General features: G+C 39.3%; 2 protein-coding genes across 5 annotated transcripts in view; one reads left to right on the top strand and one right to left on the bottom strand.

Moving 5' to 3' along the window:
- LOC309648644 (ankyrin repeat domain-containing protein 45-like) overlaps window positions 1-1,808 on the bottom strand; it is a 156,619-nt gene extending 154,811 nt beyond the window's left edge. Inside the window, exon 1 of one of the 2 annotated variants that reach the window (XM_082437502.1) lies at window positions 1,731-1,808. The gene's annotated coding sequence lies outside the window, so the exon portion shown is untranslated. The remainder of the gene's footprint in view (window positions 1-1,730) is intronic. The other variant, XM_082437503.1, reaches the window with a different exon arrangement.
- A 16,873-nt stretch (window positions 1,809-18,681) lies between these two features.
- Window positions 18,682-21,722, top strand: part of KLHL20 (kelch like family member 20) — a 79,495-nt gene continuing 76,454 nt past the window's right edge. The window contains exons 1-2 of one of the 3 annotated variants that reach the window (XM_082437941.1): window positions 18,684-18,838; window positions 19,761-19,824. In XM_082437941.1, the coding sequence (XP_082294067.1) occupies window positions 19,802-19,824 (23 nt within the window). In that variant the 5' untranslated portion in view covers window positions 18,684-18,838; window positions 19,761-19,801. Of the gene's footprint in view, window positions 18,839-19,760; window positions 19,825-21,722 lie in introns of all 3 variants that reach the window. The other 2 variants (XM_082437943.1, XM_082437942.1) reach the window with 2 other exon arrangements.

Here is a 21,722-nt window from a genome sequence, read left to right as displayed (position 1 = left end):
GAATTAATATGAAGACAGTTTGACTGGCAGACTCCCTGAAAATGTCTTAGTGATCCCCAGGGATTCTCAGACCATACTCTGAGAACCACTGCACTAAGACTAACCCTCAAGCCACTCCAGTCTATAGGCAAGCTCCCAAGACTGTTCTAATCCAAATCTAGACTGAACTAGGATCAGCCTTTCTGTAATAAAAGGACAAAGTGAAGTCTTATACGCCATTTATCCTTAGGCCTGACTTTTGAAAGACAATATCTAATTAGGAGAATAACTCTCATGTGTTTGGTGGTCTATTGTTGACTATGCCCTTCATCATATTGTCCTTTGAAGACAGAGCAAAGAATTCTATTTTCTATGGGTTTTTTCTTCTTATAACATAGAAGATTTAGAATATTTTAAAGTATGTTTACTGTGAATATAAGTTGTAACAGGGTGATCATACTAACATAGCTTTTCCTTTCTTCCTTTTATCAACATTGTAGATACTGAAAAAACTTAACTCACTAATATTTTTGTTTTAGAAAACAGTTTTTCCCATGAGAAATATGTAACTTATGTTTAATATATAGTGGGTTTATTTGTGTTATTGTTAAAACAATAAACTTTTTTTAATTCTCAGTTTTAAGTTCTAATTCTTACTATACCTATAATATTTACTGTATGGATAGATACTTTCTTTGCCCAGAAGAGTTATAACATGAATCAAAATTGCAACCCCACTACATATAACCAACAGTTCACATAGAAAATGAGCGTGGGGAGGGGAGAGGGAGGGCTGGAACTCTGAAGGCAGAATGACTGTGAGTCAGAAGACCCATGCTTTAGTCCTGATTCTTGTACTTATTTTATTAATTATGCGACTTTTCTGAACTTACTCTCCTCAATTGTGAATTGAGAATAGTTCTGCCTTACTGAATTAGTGTGAATTTTAACTATTAAGTGTGAATTTTTTTGAGGCTGCTAAGGCACTAATAATAGAAAATGACATAGGTCCCTACTCCACAGGCATCCCAGTCTGGTGGGAAAGAGACACGTAAATCAGCAATGACAGAGTGAGATAAGGGGCATAATGGACATAAGCAAAGGGTGCTTGGAGAGGAAAGAGGCTGGACCTCTAAATTAGACTCCCGAGTGGGGAGGTCCCGGAAAGGCTTCTTAGAAGAGGTGACCCTTCAGTACGGAAGAGCAGGAGTCTTAAAAGGAGGAGAAAAGCACAATCTAAGTAATGGGATTAGCATAAACAAAGGGCAAGGAAGGCAGACAAGACACTATGAAGTTGTGGGAGAGGAATAGATCTTAAGGGCCTTTTAAGCCAATTGAATTTTTTCTTCAAAAAGTGTAGTCCCTTAAGGATTTTAAGTCCCAGCTCAATGGAAAGGCCTCAAAGGGCAGCCCTGGGCTCCCAGGATTAAACAAAGGGAAGACCCGAGGATACAGACAGTGGCAGCCCCAGTGCGAGAACACGGTGGTGGGGCGGAGGGGATACCGGTCATTTCTGGGCACCATAGTTCGCCTTTCCGCCTGAAGCCCGAGGGACCGCCCGCGGAGCGTGACCGGCTACGCAAAGCTCGGGGCAAAGGCCAAGACTGAGGACGCCGCGGTTGAAGCCCACTCCCCTCCAGCCCCTGCCGAGCAGCGTGGAGGGGAGATGCCCATTCTCTTCCACGCCCACGCGGAGCGCCCACCCCAGGCCCCTCGGACCCCGGACCCGCGACCCTCCGACCCGGACTCACCTCTCCCTAGGCCCCGGGCTTCTGCGGTTACCATGGCGACGGCGCACCGGCGCGCGGCAGCGCCACCCCGAGCGCGGCAGCGCCACCCCGAGCGCGGCAGCGCCACCCCGAGCGCGGCAGCGCCACCCCGAGCGCGGCAGCGCCACCCCGAGCGCGGCAGCGCCACCCCGAGCGCGGCGGCTCCTGCTGCGCGCAAACGTCAAGGGTACAAGGTGCAGGAAGCGAGAGGCCAAAGACGGGGAGGAGTTCGTCAAAATGATTTAAATTGCTGTGTTTGGACGGTGGCGTGCTAGTTTTTTCTTTGTTTTGTAAGTTTTCAGTAATATGGTCCATATTTATTTTACAAATTTAAAAAATAAAATTTAAAAATAAGGTGTGTATATTGGTTGCCGGCCAGTCTTAGACGTTTGGCCTTTAAAAAGGATTTTCAGGAAATATGAGGATGCATTCTAAAACAACGGAAGATTGTAAATATAAAACGGACAACTTGCTTAATTTTCTAGTCTACTGAGGATCTTTCTCCTATGGTTTACAGCCATTGTCACCAACAAAAGGCGTTTCTTGAGACCTCACAAGCGCCAACTATGGCAGGAGCGGAAGCAGTTTGGAAACTGTGTCTCTTTTGATTCAGAAATTTAAGATCCAAAACAGTCGACCTTTAAAAAGGGGGAAAGAGTGGAGGTGGGATAGGAGCATCGAAAGAAACCAGTAGAGAAGAGGTAAGCTTACCCAGAAATTATGTAAATGTTCATATCGATCACGGAGCGAAGACCGGGAAGTTTTTGTACTGAAAAGGAAAAAAACCTTCATTTCTTTCATCATCTATTTCTACAAGGAAATCATTAAGGAAGAGGTACCATTTTAGAGAAACTCCAAACATTTTAGCTGAAGGCTGAATAGCCTAGCTTTAAAGTGAATATTTGGCCTAAGGCCCAAGCAAAATATCACTGTCATAGATCTGAACTTCTGAAATACAAGAGGAATTTTGAAAGAATTTTAAACTGTAGTATTAAAATTTCTTATTCAGATAAGTTGTGGTAATCAGAATTGTAGAGATGACTTTGTAGACAGAGACAGTAGTCTAGAAGCTTTGTCAGCTGCTTGCTTGCTCCGGCAATCACCGATACAGCGTATTTGCTCTACTAAACACTCATTTCCTACTGAAGTTGGTGGAGGAGCAAGACATTTTAGGCATTTCACTTTTAATATGTTCTTTTTCATAGTCTTTGGTTTGGGGAGAGTCTTTTAACGTCTGAATGCAAGATGACTTATGATGCATGACTGTGCATGATTATGTTTTTAATTAATCTTCATTGGTTGTGAAGAATTCCCAAATACAATTGTTTCTTGAAAGTCTTAAATTGAATTAAATAACTAAAAATTAAATAGAGTTCTTAAAGATTACTTTTAGTACTCTGAATGCTAGAAAGGGTGGGAAAACACTAAATAGGTCTGAGAAACCTAAAATCAAAGGGGCCTTGTTCTCTTCTTAACTCCATGTCAGAAACAGCTGCATGATTCATTGGGGCAGACTAGGTTAGAAACAGCCTTACAAAGGAGATTCCTGCCTCCAGTGTGGCCCAGATGCAGCAGATAGACTCCTACGATCACCTCTAACTCCCATGCCCGCCACCCAAAGCTTGGGATAAAGAGCCATGGGATCTGAAGGGGGCAAATGGATGTACAAGAGACATGTCGACAACAACCTGTGGGTACTAACAATGGGGGTCCAGATAAGACAGTGAAGGCCTCATGTACAAATTACTTAAGGAGCAGATGAGATAAGCACTCTTCAAGCCACCCTAAAATCAGGTCAGCTCCAAAAAATTACGGTAGAGAGGTTTCCAAATTGATTGAAATTCATTTTTTCCACTCTAGGACAATGGGTCCTCTGATTAGAATTTAAATTATTGGTCTTCCCTGGTGGCGCAGTGGTTACGAATCCGCCTGCCAATGCAGGGGACACAGGTTCGAGCCCTGGTCCAGGAAGGTCCCACATGCTACAGAGCAGCCAAGCCTGTGCACCACAACTACTGAGCCTGCACTCTAGAGCCCGCAAGCCACAACTACTGAGCCCATGTGCCACAACTACTGAAGCCCACACACCTAGAGCCCGTGCTCTGCAACAAGAGAAGCCACTGCAATGAGAAGCCAGCGCACCACAATGAAGAGTAGCCCCTGCTCACAACTAGAGAAAGCCCGCGCGCGGCAATGAAGACCCAACGCAGCCAAAAATAAAAATAAATAAATAAAGTATTTTAAAAAGAGAATTTAAATTATTTTAATTATTATTATATTTCTTAAATTCCATAGTTCATAGACTGAGAATCATGTTCTTTATACAAGTTAATTTCTGGTGAAATAACAGGATAAATTAGTTGAGAAAGTTACTCCAAGGTAACTTAATGTACTATATGAATATTCATATTTCATTAACTAAAAGCCTATCATATGCTGAGTACTATGAAGTGATTCTTATAAATAATCCCTAATCCTAGGAGCAAATCTGTGAAGGTAGTATTATTATTCTTCAAACTGACACTCAGCAAAGTTGGGTCACCTACCTAAGACCACACAGCTAGAAAAGAGCTGAACCAGGGTTTGAACCTAGGTCAGTGTGGTTTAAATTACCACAGGATTGCCACTGGTTAGCTATAAACTAATTATGTATTAGAGGATGCCCATCCAAACTGATAATTTAGTTTTAAAATAATCTTTCTTGAGCCATTGTTTTGGCAGTAATTAGAAAATATCAGTGCCACTCCTGCTGTATGACTAAAGGACTGTTTCTGCATATAGCTAATCTTCACAGCTGAAACTTGAAGGAGAATGTACTGAACATCCATTGTTTCTGCCTGCCCATCCTTCCTCTTCTGGTTACAGCACACAGTTTTCTAGTAGGGGACCCCTTTCACACACTCTCAGCCCAAGTCGTTTGGGTAGGGCCAGTCCCACTCCAGATCAAGTCCCAGCCAAGCAGTGTTTTCTACACCCCTGGTAACAGTGATTAGGTCAGGAAAAAGCATGGAACACAGATCAGTGTAATCAAAGCTAATCCTGAATTTTTGCCAGAGCAGTAGGTAAATAGGCATTCTTTTTTCAGCAGGGGTTGATGAGAGACGGTCAGCCTGAATTGCCAGTAACCATCTTGCCACTATATGGAGAGAGCTTGACAGAGCAACGAAAGAGCCAAGAAATGAATCCTGAGGCCATTCCTTGAGCCCTGGAGCTAGAAATACCCAAAGCCATTTTTTACCCCCCTTTTTCAATTGTGTAAGTCAATAAATTACTTTTTTCTAATTCAAACAAAGATTGGATTTTTGTTACTTGTAACATCAGTGTCCCATAATATGGAGGGGGGGAATATATAGGATGGCTTTATTTTAGAAACATGCTATCCCTAGGGGTAAATACCTGAAATTTGGGATGGATAATATTGCAGTTACGAGTTTCACTTAGAACAACCGTGCTTGAATATTATTGGTTAGTTGATCCATGTTAACCTGGAGGCAGGTTTCTAGTAAAATGCCCTAATGTTCTGTCACCTTCTCCATTTAACCATCTCTGAGTTAGTGACAAATATAACTATATAAGGCATACTTATCAGATGACCCAAGGCTTGGAATAATAAATAATATGAGAGAGGATGGCAGAGTGAAAATCCAAACTCAAAAGATAACTAGAAATTCAACAGGCAAAGGAGTAGAAAAAGGCAACCCAAAAGAAATGTAAAAATGCACGAGGCACAAAATAAACAGCAAAGTGCATTAGTGAATACCTAAGTAGGTTGAAGTAGCAGGAGACTATGTGGTTGGGAGAGAGGCAAGAGTCGTAGTTAGGGGGATTAGACAAGGTCAGACAGCAATGGGGAGAATGGTTTGGAGAGGAAAAGACTGCAGGCATAAAGAGGAGCCAAGGCTGACTCCCAGGTTTCTATCTTGTGTGACCAGGTGGTTTGTGGCTTGTGGTTTACTAAATAAGAGAGATTTTGAAGAAGGGCTGGGTCAGAATCAGGATGATGAGTTCAGTCTTAGAAAAGGTAGAAATATCAGTGTGCCTGATATCAGTTACTGTATATTTGAATCCAAAGCTTAGTAGACAAGACCAGGATATAAATATAGATTTGGGAGTCATTGTTGTATAAATGTTATCAAAAACCTGAAAAGAAGATGAAGTCATCCAAGATGAGTGAATGAAAGAACAGAGGGCTGAGGACAGAGCCCTGGGGAGCAATTACATAGAAGTAAGCAGAGGAAGATAGGGAAAGAATGATCTGAGAATGAACAGACCCAGATGAGTGTGGCAACATAGAAGCCAAGGAAATAGTTTCAAAAAAGACTGAAAAAATGACAATGGAATTTGGCACTTAGGAGTAACCTTTGTGGGATCAGTTTTAGTGAAGGGTGGTAGGCAAAATCAAGATTTCAGTGGACTGAGGAATGAATGAGAGAGGTCAGGAAGTAGAACCACTAAGTTTTTTTTCTTTTTTTAAAGGCTTTTTTGTTTTGACTCTCTAAACGCAAGAAATATCTTTATTTTTAATGTAAGATAAGTTTGGCATTTGTCAGATACAACATCAGGGTCATCAATTTAACAACTATAATTGGAAATGAAGTGCTGGCTGTAAATATACACTACTCTTTTGAGAAGTTTGACTAAGATGTGGAGGGAGGAGATTGCCCAGAAGTGAAAGGAAGACAAGGTGTTAAGGGAGATGTCTTGGCAGCGGGAGGATCACAGAAGCCTGGGTGTATCTATAGGATGATAGCAAGGAACTAGTAGAAAGAGAAGATTAAGAAAGGAGATGACAGGTGAAGTAAGATCCTAAAGGAAATTAGAGGGAAAAGGGTTAAGGTATAGATGGGAGGGTTGGCCTCAGGAGGAACGTGGCTTGGTCCTCTAATTCTGAAATAGAAAAGGTAGCAGTGGTGTGGATACAGATAATTCTTCTGGACTGTGGTATTAGAAGTTAAAGAAACCAAGCCTGATGGCCTTGAACAAAGTATGCTTAAACTGAGGGAGGAAGGGATGAGTGAGGGACTTGAAGATTTGGCAAAATAAAGTTTAAAAATGTTGATGGCATTGAAGAGGTGAATGAGGCTGGAGACCATGAATTTTAGTGACCCCCAACCTGCAGAGTCAAGTGCTTTTCTCCAGCAACGCTCAGACATCTAGCTTGATCTGAAGTGGGTGTGACGGAAGGATAAAGGTGCATGAGGATAAAAAGTTCTGGTGAGAAAATGAACAGTAAAGGATTAACCTCGTCCAAAGACAAGTTGGCCCTTTCCCCCTAGCTTCTTGGAGGTAACCTCTAAACCCTTGGTATGTCCTGCCTGTCTTTGTTTACCTGGAGGCCTTGGACCATGCTGCATAGTCTGTGCTAATAATGTGCTTTATGGTGGGGCCATGGGTCATGCAGCATCAGCTCGGCCTCTCGAGCCATCTCTAACATCCCCAATGCAATCAGTGAGCCCAGTTTTGTATTGGAATCTCCTACCATCAGTCTGGTCTACAGAGGAGAGCCACTACTGAACTTATTAGTGATTCTGGGTTCCCATCTCTCTAGCACCTTCCTTATTACTTTGGTAAATGGTGTATCCTCTGGTCTGTCCCATGGAATATTATTGCCTGGTGAGTTTTCCAGGCTTACATATTTAGTACGTATATCCATTTTAGCATGCTCACTTCTTTGAACTTTTTAATCCCTTGTTCTACTGCCTTCTATGGCAATTCAGGCATCTTTACCTCATTTAGTATGGGCCATCACTATCCATATGTATGAAACCATTCTGACAGCATGTTTACACCATGTCCTGAGATCCTTGCCAGGTTGTTAAATCCTGTATCCCAGGAGAGTGCTTCCAAATTAATTAAACTCCCTTACTCAACTCTGTATTCTATCCCTCTTGATCCAGCACTGTCAGAATTCAGTCCCATGTGTATTCACCCACATCCTGAACTCCTAGGATATGGTCCCTTTTACTCCATCATCATGTGTACCCTCCTGGATCCTGAACACCTTAACGTATAGTCCCTTTCCTTCATCATCAGGTCCGTCACATCCCCAGTTAGTGACAACTCTAGTTACTGTATTGGCCTGGAAGGTAGAGCTGACCCCGAAAGGGCTCGAGTTGTCCTGCAGAAAGGAGGAGGACTAGCCCTAGGGAGGTGGGAGTCATTTCCTTGGCTCAAAGTGTTCACGGACCTTTGGGAATTAAATATTTTAGGTGCATGAACCCAGATATCCCCATTGCATATGTCAAGGTCCCACTTTTTCCTAATTAGCACCACGTCCTTGGCATACCAGACTTGCCAATATTGAGAGTTTAAGCTCCTTTGAGGCTCTGCGACCCTTATGATTAAGCCCTGGACCTGGTCCTCAGCTATTCCTGCTCTCCAGTTGCAGAAGATGAGAGCTTCTATATTTGTTACCAGGGAAATCCTTTAGCTTTCATGTTTAGTTTTTAATAACCAATTAATCACTCTCAGTATTTCATTAAATAGCATCAAATAAGCTTAGCAACATCCACCCATATTTCTTCTATATATCTCTAACACCTGATACACTGTACCCACTAGAATATTTCCTCCCCACCAGTTTGCTAATAGTGAAAGTTTTTAACATATGCACTGCAATTGCGTCAGGGACTATTTGTACACTTTCTACTAGAAGTGATGATATCTTCTGCCAGCCTGGCAGCAGGTGATCCAACACCACTATCTTAGTGACTGCTTCTTGACCCACTCTTGGCATTCCTGGCACCAACTGTCATAGTTGGGTGACCCAGGAAGCATATGCTGAGATGGAGTTTGCATGCAGGAAATTTATTAGGGAGTGCTCTTGAGAGCAACACCTGGAAAGAAAGGTAAGGAAACAGGGCACAAGGAGAATCTGGGCTGCAATATGGTCTCAACAAAGGTTGATTCAGACCATCTGGGGAACTCTGAAGTTGGGTGGCCCTTCAGAGCTGTTCCAAGATGGGGCAAAGGAGCTGTACCTTGTACCCCTGCGTCAACCAGTTACTGGCTGCAGGCTGCCCCAGGAAGGGAGTGAGACCTTGGGCAGGAAGCCCCTCTCTTCCACCAAGGTGCTTCCCACAAAGGGCTGCCAGCTGAGACCTCTCTGCCACTAGCACTTCTAGTGGCTGGTGGATCATGTCCCTCATTCCCCAAAAGATGTCTGACTGGTGCATTACAGGATTCACCATATGCCACCAATTTGTTTGGCCCATTTGTTTTTCAATATTCAGGTATTGCTTTTTTCTCTTTTGATTAAATTTTGTTTAAAAATTGTTAAAGACATTTAAATAAAATGCCTTTAATTTTATTGAAATAAAAAATAAATGTTATTTAATAATATATAATAAATAATAAAATTTTATTTAAATAAATAAAAATTTTTATTTTTATTATAAAATAAAATTTATAATAAATAAAAGTGTAACTTGCTTAAATAATTTTTAGTTATTAAGAACATTTAATAAATAGAAATATAGAATTGAATACTTTCAGAGAAATCTGGCTTCCATCTCTAATTCCTCTACCCTGTTCCCTCCTCTCCCCTCTAGCTAACCATTTTTATTCATTCTCAGTTTATCTTTCCATTGTTTTTTAAAAAATAAGTAAATACACATATATACACTCGCACATATTTCTACCCCTTTTAAAATCGAAGTTAGCATATTGTAAACACTGTTCACTTAGGTTTTGTTACTTAACAATATACCCTGAAGATCATGCTGCGTAAGTATACAGAGATTGTCCTCACTTCTTTTTTTAGCTGCATAATCCTCATTATGTGGATATCCCATTGCTCATTCAATCAGTCCCCTATTGAGAAGCCTTGGAGTTGTTTCAATTCTTTTGCTTCCACAAAGAATCCTGCAGTTAATAGCCTGGTGCATAATTTTTTTTAATTTTTGCAAGTGTTTCCTTGGGATAGTGAGTTTGCTGGGTCAGAGGTAAATGCAAATATAATTTTGCTAAATCTTGCCAAATCCCTCTCCATAGAAGTTCAATCATTTTGTACACATCCTAGCCGTGAATGAGAATGCCTTCTTCCCCACAGTCATGCCAACAAAGCATGTTGTCCAATTCTGGATTTCTGCCTACCTGATATGTCTTAGTATAGCTATAATTTGCATTTATCTTATTATGAATAAGACTGAATATATTTTCAAGTGTTTAAGGGCCATTTCTATTTCTGTGAACTGCTTGTCCATATATTGCCCAAGTATCTGTATTATTTGGTTTTTTTCTCCATTTTTTAGAGCCATGGATGTAGTACATTATGAGTCCTATATTGCAAATATGTTTTTCCTAATTGTCATTTTCTTACTTCATTTGTAATATTTTTTCCATGGAAATTTTTTTTATGCAGTCAAATTTATCTTTTTGCCTCTAGATTTTGAATCACAGGGAAGTTTTCCTCCACACTTAATTAAAAAAATTCATCTGTGTTTTCCTGTACTATTTTTATACTTTCATTATTTGCATTTAAACTTCTGATACATTTGGTTGTTGTGGGATAGAAAGACCCAGCTCCTTTATTCCAACTTGTGAAAACTCTGGGGGGCCATCCCTGCTTCTAAGCGTCCCATAGTGTCTTCAGGGGCCTTTGTTGAGACTGCACTGGGGTTCAACTCCTTATATGGAATGCATTCAATTTTATCTTTTTCCATAGTTGTATAGCATCATTTATGCAACAGTCCATATATTCCCCACTGATTTGAGATATCATCTTTATCACACGCTAAATTTCCATGTGTTCCTAGGTCTATTTCTGGATTTTCTACCCTGCTTTATTCATCTGTCTGTTCATACACCAAAATCACAGTTTTAATTATAGAGGTTTAGAACATGTTGTAATAATATGTTAGGGCTAGCCCTCCCCTTTGCTCTTTCTACTTTTAGGCTATTTCTGGGTATTCTCATTTGTCTATTCTTCCATATGAACTTTATAATCAACTTATCTAGCTCTGTCAAAACTCTGATATTGATTTACTTGGATTGCATTAAATTTATAAATTAATTTATGGAGCACTGGCATCTCTATGAAACTGAGTCTTCTTCTCCAGTAACATAGGATGTCTTTCTCTTTGCTCAAGCCTACTTTTGTTTCTTTCAGGAGTGTCTTATGGCTTTCCTCATATAGGTTTCATATAACTATAATGACTCTTGAATGAGAGTTGTAAAGAATTCAGATTCCATCTTATAGATGAGAAAACTGAGGACCAGAATGACCAAGTGATCGATTGAGGTCACAGAGTTAGCACTAGGACTCAGGTCTCCTGGCTCTCATCATGGTGCTCTCCACCCTATAATTCTATGGATGCATCTAGGCAACTAGGAAAATGCTCTTTCATTGTCTGATTTGTGCTCATTCCTCCTGTTATGTTCCTGAACTTTCCAAAGCACTTTCGCATTTCACCAGCTTTGTCTCACACTGCTCTCTCCAGTGAACTCTTGCCAAGATGTCCTTGCCTCTCTGGTTTTCGTGTCTTTGTCTAGAACACTCCTCCCTCCATTCAAACTCTGTCACCTAGTAACTCCCATCATCCTTCATATTCCTACGTAAGAGTCACTCCCTCAGGGAAATCTTTTGTGCTACTTACCTATTGCTGCATAACAAGTTACCCAAAATTTAGTAACTAAAAACACAAACATTTATTATCTCACAATTTTTGTGTATCAGGAATCCAGGCATGGCTTAGCTGGATGCTTCTGCCTCAAGGTCTCTCATGAAGTTGCAGTCAGGCTATCGACAAAGTCTGAAATCTCATCTGAAATCTCAACTGGGAAAAGATTTGCTTCCAACCTCACTCACGGTGCTGATGGCAGGATTCAGTTCCTCATGAGCTATTGGATTGAGGGCTTCAGTTCCTCACTGACTGTTGGCCAGAGGTCTCTCTCTCTTCATTGCCATGAGGACCTCTCCATAGGGCATCTCACAATATGGCAGCTGACTTCCGTCAGAACAAGGAAGTGAGAGAAGACATCCACAACAGAAGCCACAGTCCTTTTGTAACTAATCCTGGAAGTAACATTCCATCACTTTTAGTATATTCTATTTGTCAGTTACTAGATACAGCTCACAGTCAAAGAAGGAAGTTGCACAAGGGCATGAATACCATGAGGCAGAGAACATTGGGGGCTATTACGGACTAATTTGTGCCCCGCCACCTCCCAATTCACATGTTGAAGCTCTAAGTCTCAATGTGACTGCATTTGAAGATAAGGCCTATAAGGATGTGGGACACAGAAACCAAATCAGCTGGCACCTTGATCGTGGACCTCCCAGCTTCCAAAACTGTTGTTTAAGCCACCCAGTCTGTGGTATTTTGTCATGGCAGCCTGAACCAAGACAGGAGCCATCTTAGAGATTGTCCATCTCACTGCCCCTGATCCTCCAGACCAGATCTGGGCTCCCTACTATATATCTTCTTTAGCATGATAGAGGTCTCTTTCAGACAATTATCCCAATAGTGATTAAACAATTAATTGTGTAATTCATGGTTTCATTTTAGAACCCCTGTCTCCTCAAGAATGAAATTCCATAAAACAAGGAACCTTGTGAGTCTTATTTACTGCTAAAGCTTGGGTCCAAGCACAATATTTTTTTAAAAATTTATTTATTTATGTATTTATTTTTGGGTGTGTTGGGTCTTCGTTTCTGTGCGAGGGCTTTCTCTAGTTGCGGCAAGCGGGGGCCACTCTTCATCGCGGTGCTCGGGCCTCTCACTATCGTGGCCTCTCTTGTTGCGGAGCACAGGCTCCAGACGCACAGGCTCAGTAGTTGTGGCTCACGGGCCCAGTTGCTCCGCGGCATGTGGGATCTTTCCAGACCAGGGCTCGAACCCGTGTCCCCTGCCTTGGCAGGCAGATTCTCAACCACTGCGCCACCAGGGAAGCCCCCATCTTTCATTTTTTAAGAACCATTTTTATCTCTTAATTATTTCATAGTCATTTCATCCTCTTCTGTGAGTCACTGAGCTTTCCCTTAAATTTTTCATTTAAAAATCTAGGTAATTGCATTTGTTGAACATCTATGATGTTCCAGGTACTTCCTAAGTACTTCACATGTATCACGACATTTATTCTTCATAAGTCGAGACAGCACATCATCATTAACTTTCTTCTTGGACCAGGATAAGACATGACCTTGATTAGGTATTATTTGGGGCATGTATATTCTGGTGTTTAAAATATACATTTTTTGATAGCATTGAAAGGGTTCCACCTGGCAGAAGTTTGAGCACACTCTAAACACTATTAGGTGTATTTCCTAAGTAGATTCTTCAGTGATTATTGTGATTTTTTTCTTTATTAATGAAGCTTTTTCATAGTTTTTACAATGGTATGGTTTATTTTTCATGTATATATATGTGTGTGTGTGTCTGTATACACACACACACACACACATATTTAAATACATATAAATATGTACAGATTCTCATGTGAATTCTCTACTCAACACGGAGATCTGAATTGTGCATGAGGCCTTTGCCTTAGGATTTGCATTTAAATGGGCTCCGTCGAACTGCAATGTACAGGAGAAAATTTCTCACACATCCTATGTTGGTAGGGTTATGATTCCATACCTGCTTTACTCTGACTAACAGGATGGCTCACAGTGCATTATGAAAAACATACAAACAAACAGAATTAACCCAGTTCTTTTAGGAATTCTCCTTCACTTTTATGTATAGAAAAGTCTGCATGGGTGGCTCCTCCTTGAGCCTTGAGGGAATCTGATATATCCAAGTAAGTAAATTCTCTAAATTTAATGTCTCAGATCATGATCAGCTACTCAGGATTATACAAATCCCTGTGGCTCTAACCCAGGGCTATAATCAGATGTATCATGATGTCATGAAAAACTCAGATTTGTAGCTGTCCTTGGCAAAGAATTTCTCACTCTTACTCTGTATCTGCAGTCTTGAGAAACGGGTGTCTGACTAAAACTCATCTAAGGGGATTTACTATGTTTTTCCTCAGAAATATGCTCACAGCATGCTTAGAGTTCTACTTTTTTTAAATCTTCTATTTCCTCACATCTGGGAATAGCTCTAAAGTCTGCCTCCATTTTTATGGACCTCAGTTTCCAGTTACCTTATAAGCCATTAATAATTAGTTTAAATGGTACCCATTTGTAAGTGGTTAGTGTTGCTTAAATGTTAGATTGCTTCTCTACCACAAAATAAACCCATTTTGTGAGATAACTTTGCTTTTCCTTAGCTAATGACTTATTCATCATATGACTGGAGGGTTAGTAGGAGGCAGGGAACAGATTTCAAATTCTAAACTAAGTTAGGTCACTTTCTCCTTAATGAAAGCAATGGGACTCTGGAGACAATCACATCACATGTCTTCACTCTACTCAGTTCTCTCTGGTGACCTAAATGGGAAGGAAATCCAAAAAAGAGGGGATATATGTATACGTATAGCTGATTCACTTTGCTGTACAGTAGAAACTAACACAACATTGTAAAGAACTATACTCCATTAAAAATTTTAAAAAAAGAAAAAAAATAAATGCAGAGGGTTCACAGTATACTGAAGGCATACACAGCACTCAGATTTAGAACCTCTGAATTAGGTGCTGACTAGTCTTATAGATTTTGATAGGCTTTAATTTAATCATGAGTCTAAATTTTATCCTGTGGATAACTGAGTCTATATTATATTTTAAGCAAGGGTGGAATATAATTATAGTTTTCAAAGAGCATGATTAAAGCAAGTCATTTAAAGGAGGTTCAAACATTAACATATTTGCCATTTAAACAGTAACAATCTGCCTATAATTCATATATATATATTTTTTTAAAGACAAAAGCAATACCATTTCATTTAAAGTTTGCTCTCCTTAATTTCTAAAAGTTATTTTTGTGGGTTTTTTTAAATTGAGGTATAATTGACATATAACATTATATTCATTTCAGGTTTACAGAATAACTATTTGATATTTGCATTTATTACAAAATGATCACCATAGTAAGTCTAATTAACATTTATCACTATACATAGTTACAAACTATTTTTTCTTGAGATGTGAACTTTTAAGATCTACTCTCTTAGCAACTTTCAAATATGCAATACAGCATTATAAACTATAGTCACCATGTTGTACATTACATCCCCATGACTTACTTATTTTGTAATGGAAGTTTGTACCTTTTGACCTACTTCACCCATTTCGCCCACCTCCTGCCTTTGCAACCATCAGTCTGTTCTCTGTATCTATGAACTTGTTTTTTGTTTGCTTGTTAGATTCCACATATAAATGAAATCATATGGTATTTGTTTTTCTCTGTCTGACTTATTTCACTTAGCATAATGCCCTCAAGGTCCATCCATGTTGTCACAAATGGATAAAATTTCATTATTTTTATGGCTGAATAATATTCCATTATATATATATAACATTTTCTTTATCCATTCATCCATTGATGGACACTTAGGTTGTTTCCATATTTTGGCTATTGTAAATAATGGTCCAATGAACTTGGGGGTATATATATCTTTTCGAGTTAGTGTTTTCATTTTCTTCAGATAAATACTCAGAAGTAGAATTTCTGGATCATATGGTAGTTCTATTTTTAAATTTTTTAGGAACCTCCATACTGTTTTCCATAGTAGTTGCACTAGTTTACATTCCCCCCAACAGTACACAAAATTCCCTTTTCTTCACATCTTCATCAACACTTATTTCTTGTCTTTTTGATAATAGCCATTCTAAAAGATGTGAGGTGATATCTCATTACGGTCTTGATTTGCATTTCCCTGATGATTAGTGATGCTGAGCAACTTTTCATGTGCCCATTGGCCATCTGTATGTCTTCTTTGGAAAAATGTGTATCCAGGTCATCTGCCCATTTTTAAATTAGATTGATTTTTGTTTGTTTGTTTTTTGCCATTAAGTTGTATGAGTTCTTTATATATTTTGGATATTAACCCCTTATCAGATATATGTGTTGCAAATATTTTCTCCCATTTAGTAGGTTGCCTTTTCATTTTGTGCAGAAGAGTTTCCTACAATTCATGTGACAAATTTTTTAATTATAAGATGAGGGGGAGTGGCATTAGATTGATTTTATTTAACTCTATACTTTATCACTTACTAGTTTAATGCTAACTAGCTGCAGAATCTTAAGTCAATCATTTAACACATATGTGCCTCAACGTCCTCATCTATAGAGTGAGGATAATCTCTCTCTCCTAGTGTTTTGTTTTTAAGGATATTTTTGTAGAATTTGTGATGATTATTATCTACTACTTCCTATAACACTATGAATATTGTAAAATTGTTTTCCATTTTACAGAGGAGTTTATATAAGCACAATTTGGGTTGCTTACACAAGATATCCAAGTTCATGGATGTTAAATCATAGATTTAAATTAAATCTACCTAAAACCAACCACATACCCCTCCTGATATCCTAAAACTCCCTAGGATTTCCTATCCCCAACTCAAAACTCACTGCTTTCTGGCTTAGTCTTATTATTTTGCATCTGAAGTCAACCTTAAATTCCCAGATGAGAAAGTAAAAACTGAGAGCTATCTTAGTGCCTACATTTGGTTCCTTTATAAGTCATTAACACACTCTGGGACTAATGATTAGCTATGGACGTCAGTTATTTTGGATTATAGCCATTAATTAATTGTATTATTGAATTTTACCAAGGAAAAATTTCTTTATTAAAATCCCCAATTTAATCAAATAAAATCTGCCTTTATTTTCCATCAGCCATAGCAAGAACAGTTCTTGAAATATTGATCTGTATTCTTTCCCACATGTGACTGTCCCTATAGTTAATATGGAACATCCACATTTTTCTCCTCTAATTTTCAAGGTTTTGAATTTAGGATCAACTGTTAAACCTAAACTGAGCTGAAATATCTCCAAATATCTTCCATAGAATTTAAAATAAAATCTGAACTTCTTACAATATCTTTCAAGACAATATATGATCTTGTTCTTGCCTATCTTTCTTACCTCATATCTAATATTATTTCTACTCACAGTGGCTTTTTTTAAGTTCCTTGAACAGGATGAGCTTATTTATGTCTCAGGTCATTTCCCTTTGCTATTCACTCTACTTGAAACACTATTCTCCCAGCTTTCCACCTGGATTGCTTCTCCCTCACCTTTCAGATCTCAACCCACCTTTTCAGAGAGCACTTACCTGATCATGCTACTTAAAGCAGCCTCTCCTTTCCCCAAATAGTCACTGTCCATAACATCACCTGTTTAGCTCTTTCCTAGATAGCATTTGCCACTGACTGAAATTATTTTACTTATTTGTTTACTTGTTTATTTTGTCTATATCCTTTTACACAAACTAGTATGCTTTTGGCTGCAATTAATAGAAACCCCCAACTCGCTTATTGGAAATTTATTATCTCACATAACTACAAGGCCAGCAATAGGGAAGTGTCTGGGCAAGGGAGAATTAGTAGTTTAAAAACTACATTCAAGAATCCCAATTCTTTCAGTCTCTCTGTTCTACCATCCTTATTGTCTAGCTTCATTCTCCTCTGCCTTCCCTCATAATTGCAAAACGGTTGTGGTGCTTCCAGGTGTCTCATCCAGGCACAACAATCGCCAAAGGGAAAAGATGATATTTCTTCCTGCATCTCTTCTAAAAATGCTAGGAAATCTTACCCCACAGTCCCCATTAGATTTCCTCTGATTTCTCATTAGTCTGTATTGGTCATTTGTATGGAGATGGTTTAGACCAATTACTCATAATGAAAAAGTTGTTCGAAAGTCAACCATCATAACCACATAAATGATCACTAGAGCTTCAGGATGGTGTCTATCTTGTTCACGACTGTATTTCCAAAGCCTAGCATGGTATTTGGCATGCAATAAGTGCTCAGTTGAGTCCATTTAAAGAAAGAGGAGAGAAAACTGACATTTGTTGAGTGCCTACTAAGTGCCAGACACACATGATCTTCATTATAATTTACTTCTCTCAACAATTGTATAAAAAGAGTATTAATTCCCTTTTACACAAAAGAAACTAATGCTTAAGTGATTAAGAAATTTGACCAAGATCACAAATCTGGTGAATCACAGGACTAGGATTTGAAACTATCGGTGTCTGGATCTAAAGACCATGCATTTCCCACTACAAGCTAATTAACAAAATGCATTCTTTCCCTTTCAGACACAACTGCAAAAATCTGTGTAGATTCCATGTGAAGAACAGCTAAAGAAAATCTGGTTACGTTCATGCTCAGCCTATAATAGTTATCAGGAAACCAGCAACAGTCTTTCACTGATATTACTGAAATTGTATCCCCCACCCTATCACTTGTTTGTTTTCTAAACATATAGTGAAAATTAGGTGGCTGTGTGCTATGGGAAAATCAGGCAAAGGACAAACTGACAAAGTTTTTTTTTTTTTTTTTCTCAGTAATACTGAAGTGAGTTCAGAGAAGTGTTTGGTGAAGTGTCTCTTGTAGAATACTAAGTGAAAGGGAAGCTGACATAGCCTTAAAATCCTGAATAAAACCCTGGTGTCTTGAAAGCTAAATTGGGAAATCTGGAACCTAATAGATATATGGGGCCTAATAGATATATGCCGACTGCATGTACGCATGTGTCAATCATTCAATCCACAATTAGGGAAAAGATTGTGCCAACAGGAAACGCGCCAGCTACAAATAAATCAAAATTCCTGGCTTTCCGTGACTCGTCCCATCTTTCTATTGGCTTCTGATGGGGAAAACAAAGAAGAAAGAAGCCTTCAGTATTTAAATACTGCCAGTTCAGCGGTGAACTAGCACAGTGGTCACCGTCGGGATACAAGGAACTGGTAACGAGGACTGGCAGTCTTTGAAGGGACCTAAGCCCCCAACAAAGGGCGCATCTACTTCCTTATCCGCGCCGGAACCTCTGGACAGAGTACGTGGGTTCCAGAGGGAACGATTTAGAAACAGGACCACTTCCTGCTGCTGAAGTGGGGCGGAGGGTGCGGAGGAAATAGGCTCGAGGAGCGGCATCCTCCTTGCGCTACCCGAGGCAGAGAAGAGGCCAGAGAGGAGGCGGCGGGCGGAGGAGGCAAAGGAGCCTACTGCAGAGAAGAAAGTGTCGGAGCCGGTAGGTTAGCAGCCTTAGAGCAGGGGACAGTGGACAGCACCCAGGACTCGCTTTGCAAATCTGTGGTCCCAAGTTGCCGAGCTGCCCATTAGGTGAGGGCCGTGCGTCTCCCGCCGCCTGTCATTCGGCACCAGGAAGGGACTGTTAGGGGACTGGGGCTGGGCCTTGCGGGGCACCAGACTGCGCTCGAGCTGGCTGACAGCCCTACTCCGGAGCCAGGGAAGGCGCTGGGCCGTTCTGCCTGAGGGCGTGGGGTTCCGCACCCTGGACAACTTCCCTAGACAGGGGCTGGAATTTGCGGGGAAGGAAGTGGATATCGTGAGTCCCACTTAACCCTCGGGACCTAGCGAAATCTTGCCAAGTGGGTGGTGGACATTGTTTCGGGAATTGAGGGAAGGGCTTGTAAAGAGAACGTTAGTCTGGAGCCATAGTTTCTCTACCCTGTTCTATCTGCCCGGGCTATCGAAAGTGGAGTTGTTTGTTTTTAAAGGCAAGTGACTGCTCCTACTCCTGTCCCTTCGGGACAGCTTAACAGCTTTCAGATCCGTTGTTAAACCAGCGTGTTCCCTATCCGATCTATCATGTTAGTACTGCTATGGGTATCTGGTGAATACTCTGTAGATATACTTGATAGGTCAAAGTTAAATGTCTCCAAAGCACTTTTTGAAGAGAGACAAGACTAACCTAGCAGTCGGGACTATTTAGCGCACTTACCCTCACATTCACATATAATCTTTTTAGCATTCAGAGTAAAGATGGTCATCTTAAAGGTACTAGGTAAGGGTTATGATTGTGCATCTGCAAAAGGCCTGTCGTGTAATAGGATATAAAATTCTTTATCACTGAACGAAATTATTGTATAGAGATTGTTATCGGAAAGATCAGAAATAGTTTTTAAGTTACTGCTTTTCTGTTGTCTTAGGTTCGGCTTTAGAGTGTGGTGAAGGGTACTTTTCATGTTGCATGGAAGGAAAGCCAATGCGCAGGTAGGCATTTAGGAAGAAAACCTTCGGTTTCACTAAATGCAATTCACATAATAATCCAGGGCTTCATTTAAAAAAATTTTAAACGCTTTCAAATCTTACCAAATTCTGCTTGTAACTAATGATTCTTGTTCTAAAATAAATCAAAAGTAGTATCAGGAATTAATAGCTTTTTAAATAGAGTAAGATATAAAACTTAAATTTCTAAAGAGTGCTGTGAGTTTTATGTAGTTAACACTTCAGTTTTCCTTTTTGCATGGTAATTTTTTGTGGTAATCACTAAGTGTACTGTGATACCATATCGGTTTATTATAGTCTTCAACCATAGAATGTAGAGGGTTCTGTTGCCATATAAGACTAATGATTGCTTATAATACACTGTACTGAATGTCTAATTATAGTTTTGGTTATTTCATTGATGTTCATTGATACATTTGTTCTATTAATTAAAATAGCTGCATTGCAGGGAAGTTTGTTTGAGGACTAAAAAAGTTATTGGACATAACTTAGTCCATAGAAAAATAGAACGGTGTGTGGGAAAACATAGACAATTCTAACCCTAGAATTTAGAAATTTAGTAATGCTTTTTCTCAATCTGTTCCAACAAATAGGACTCAAATCCTTATTGAAAATCAGCCCACTTCTATTTCTTCATTTGTAAAACTCATTTTACATTTATTGAACTGTATTTAATCTTTTTTGTTTAACATCAAAGATAAATAGCTCTTGTTACAGTGAAGGATTACCGGACTGAATGTCAATATTATGACATAGTATGAGTGTGTTTCGTGTTTGGTAATCGCAATCATTGTTGCTTGTGTTGTGGTCATCCATGTACAATGCATGGTGTCAGTCTATTTATCTCTTGTAAAAATACAATACAGTGTGTGTGTGTGAAAAAAAAATGAAACAATTGTGAGTACAAAAAAAAATACTGTGTAATTTTTATCCTGAGTATAAACAAAAATTCTCTTAGAGTATCCATTTCAAAATAATACTGTAAATACAAGTAAGTTGAGGGCTAAGTTTATTGCCAATAAACACTTTCATTAAAAACAAAACAAAACAAAAAGATAAATAGCTCTGGTAGACCCTTTTAAGAGAAGAAGCATTTTGTGATGGGGGTATGACTTAGAACCAGGAGCAAGAACCAGAATATAAATGTTTTTTCCAAATCAATTATTGATTTTTTTGATTGCCCTTGAGCTGTTCACCTTCTCTGTGCCTCAGTTTACTTCTGTAATGTATCTGACCAGGATATTGGGAATTAATGAATGCTTGCAAGTGCTTTTAGATCACCAGATGAAAAGATGTTATGGATATAACAAATACCATTATCTTATTTGTGTCTGACTCTAAAGTAGGAATAATATTTGACTGAAAGTACATGAAGAAATTAACAACACATATATTAAATGCTTCATCACTTCAACTTCTAACATGATTGCAAGAATCACTGATTGCTTGTCATCCTCAGCTGCCATAAATGTCATATCTTACGTAATTGTTTAATATGAGCTTATTATTTTTTAAAAAGGGAAGGCACAGCATGAGAATGTTTTTGGTTTATCAGTAATTTCTGTATAAAATATTTGCTTAATCACTCATACCTACCCTTTTTTTTTTCTTGCTTTTTTTAATATAATATTGCCAGTTGTTTAAACATGTTGGAGAATTCTGGTGCCGTTAATTGTTAAGTTACAGTTCTTTTTTTCATCACCATCACTTGGCCAGAGCCTGGCCTACCACTGCTCTCTGGTTTTACTTTTACCTGCTACCTATGTTAAGTCATGGTCACACTTCCCTACCCTTTCCTTGTGGCTGTCATTCTTGCTGCTGCAACCCAGAAAGCAGTCTCTGGGAAGTAATGTTGGGTTTATACTTACCAGCTATTGGAGAAG

The sequence above is a fragment of the Balaenoptera physalus genome, assembly GCF_965194825.1.
Source record: "Balaenoptera physalus genome assembly, chromosome: 1".
Taxonomy (NCBI): Eukaryota; Metazoa; Chordata; class Mammalia; order Artiodactyla; family Balaenopteridae; genus Balaenoptera; species Balaenoptera physalus.
The sequence above is the reverse complement of the archived record's forward strand: the minus strand, read 5'-3'. Positions and strand labels throughout refer to the sequence as shown.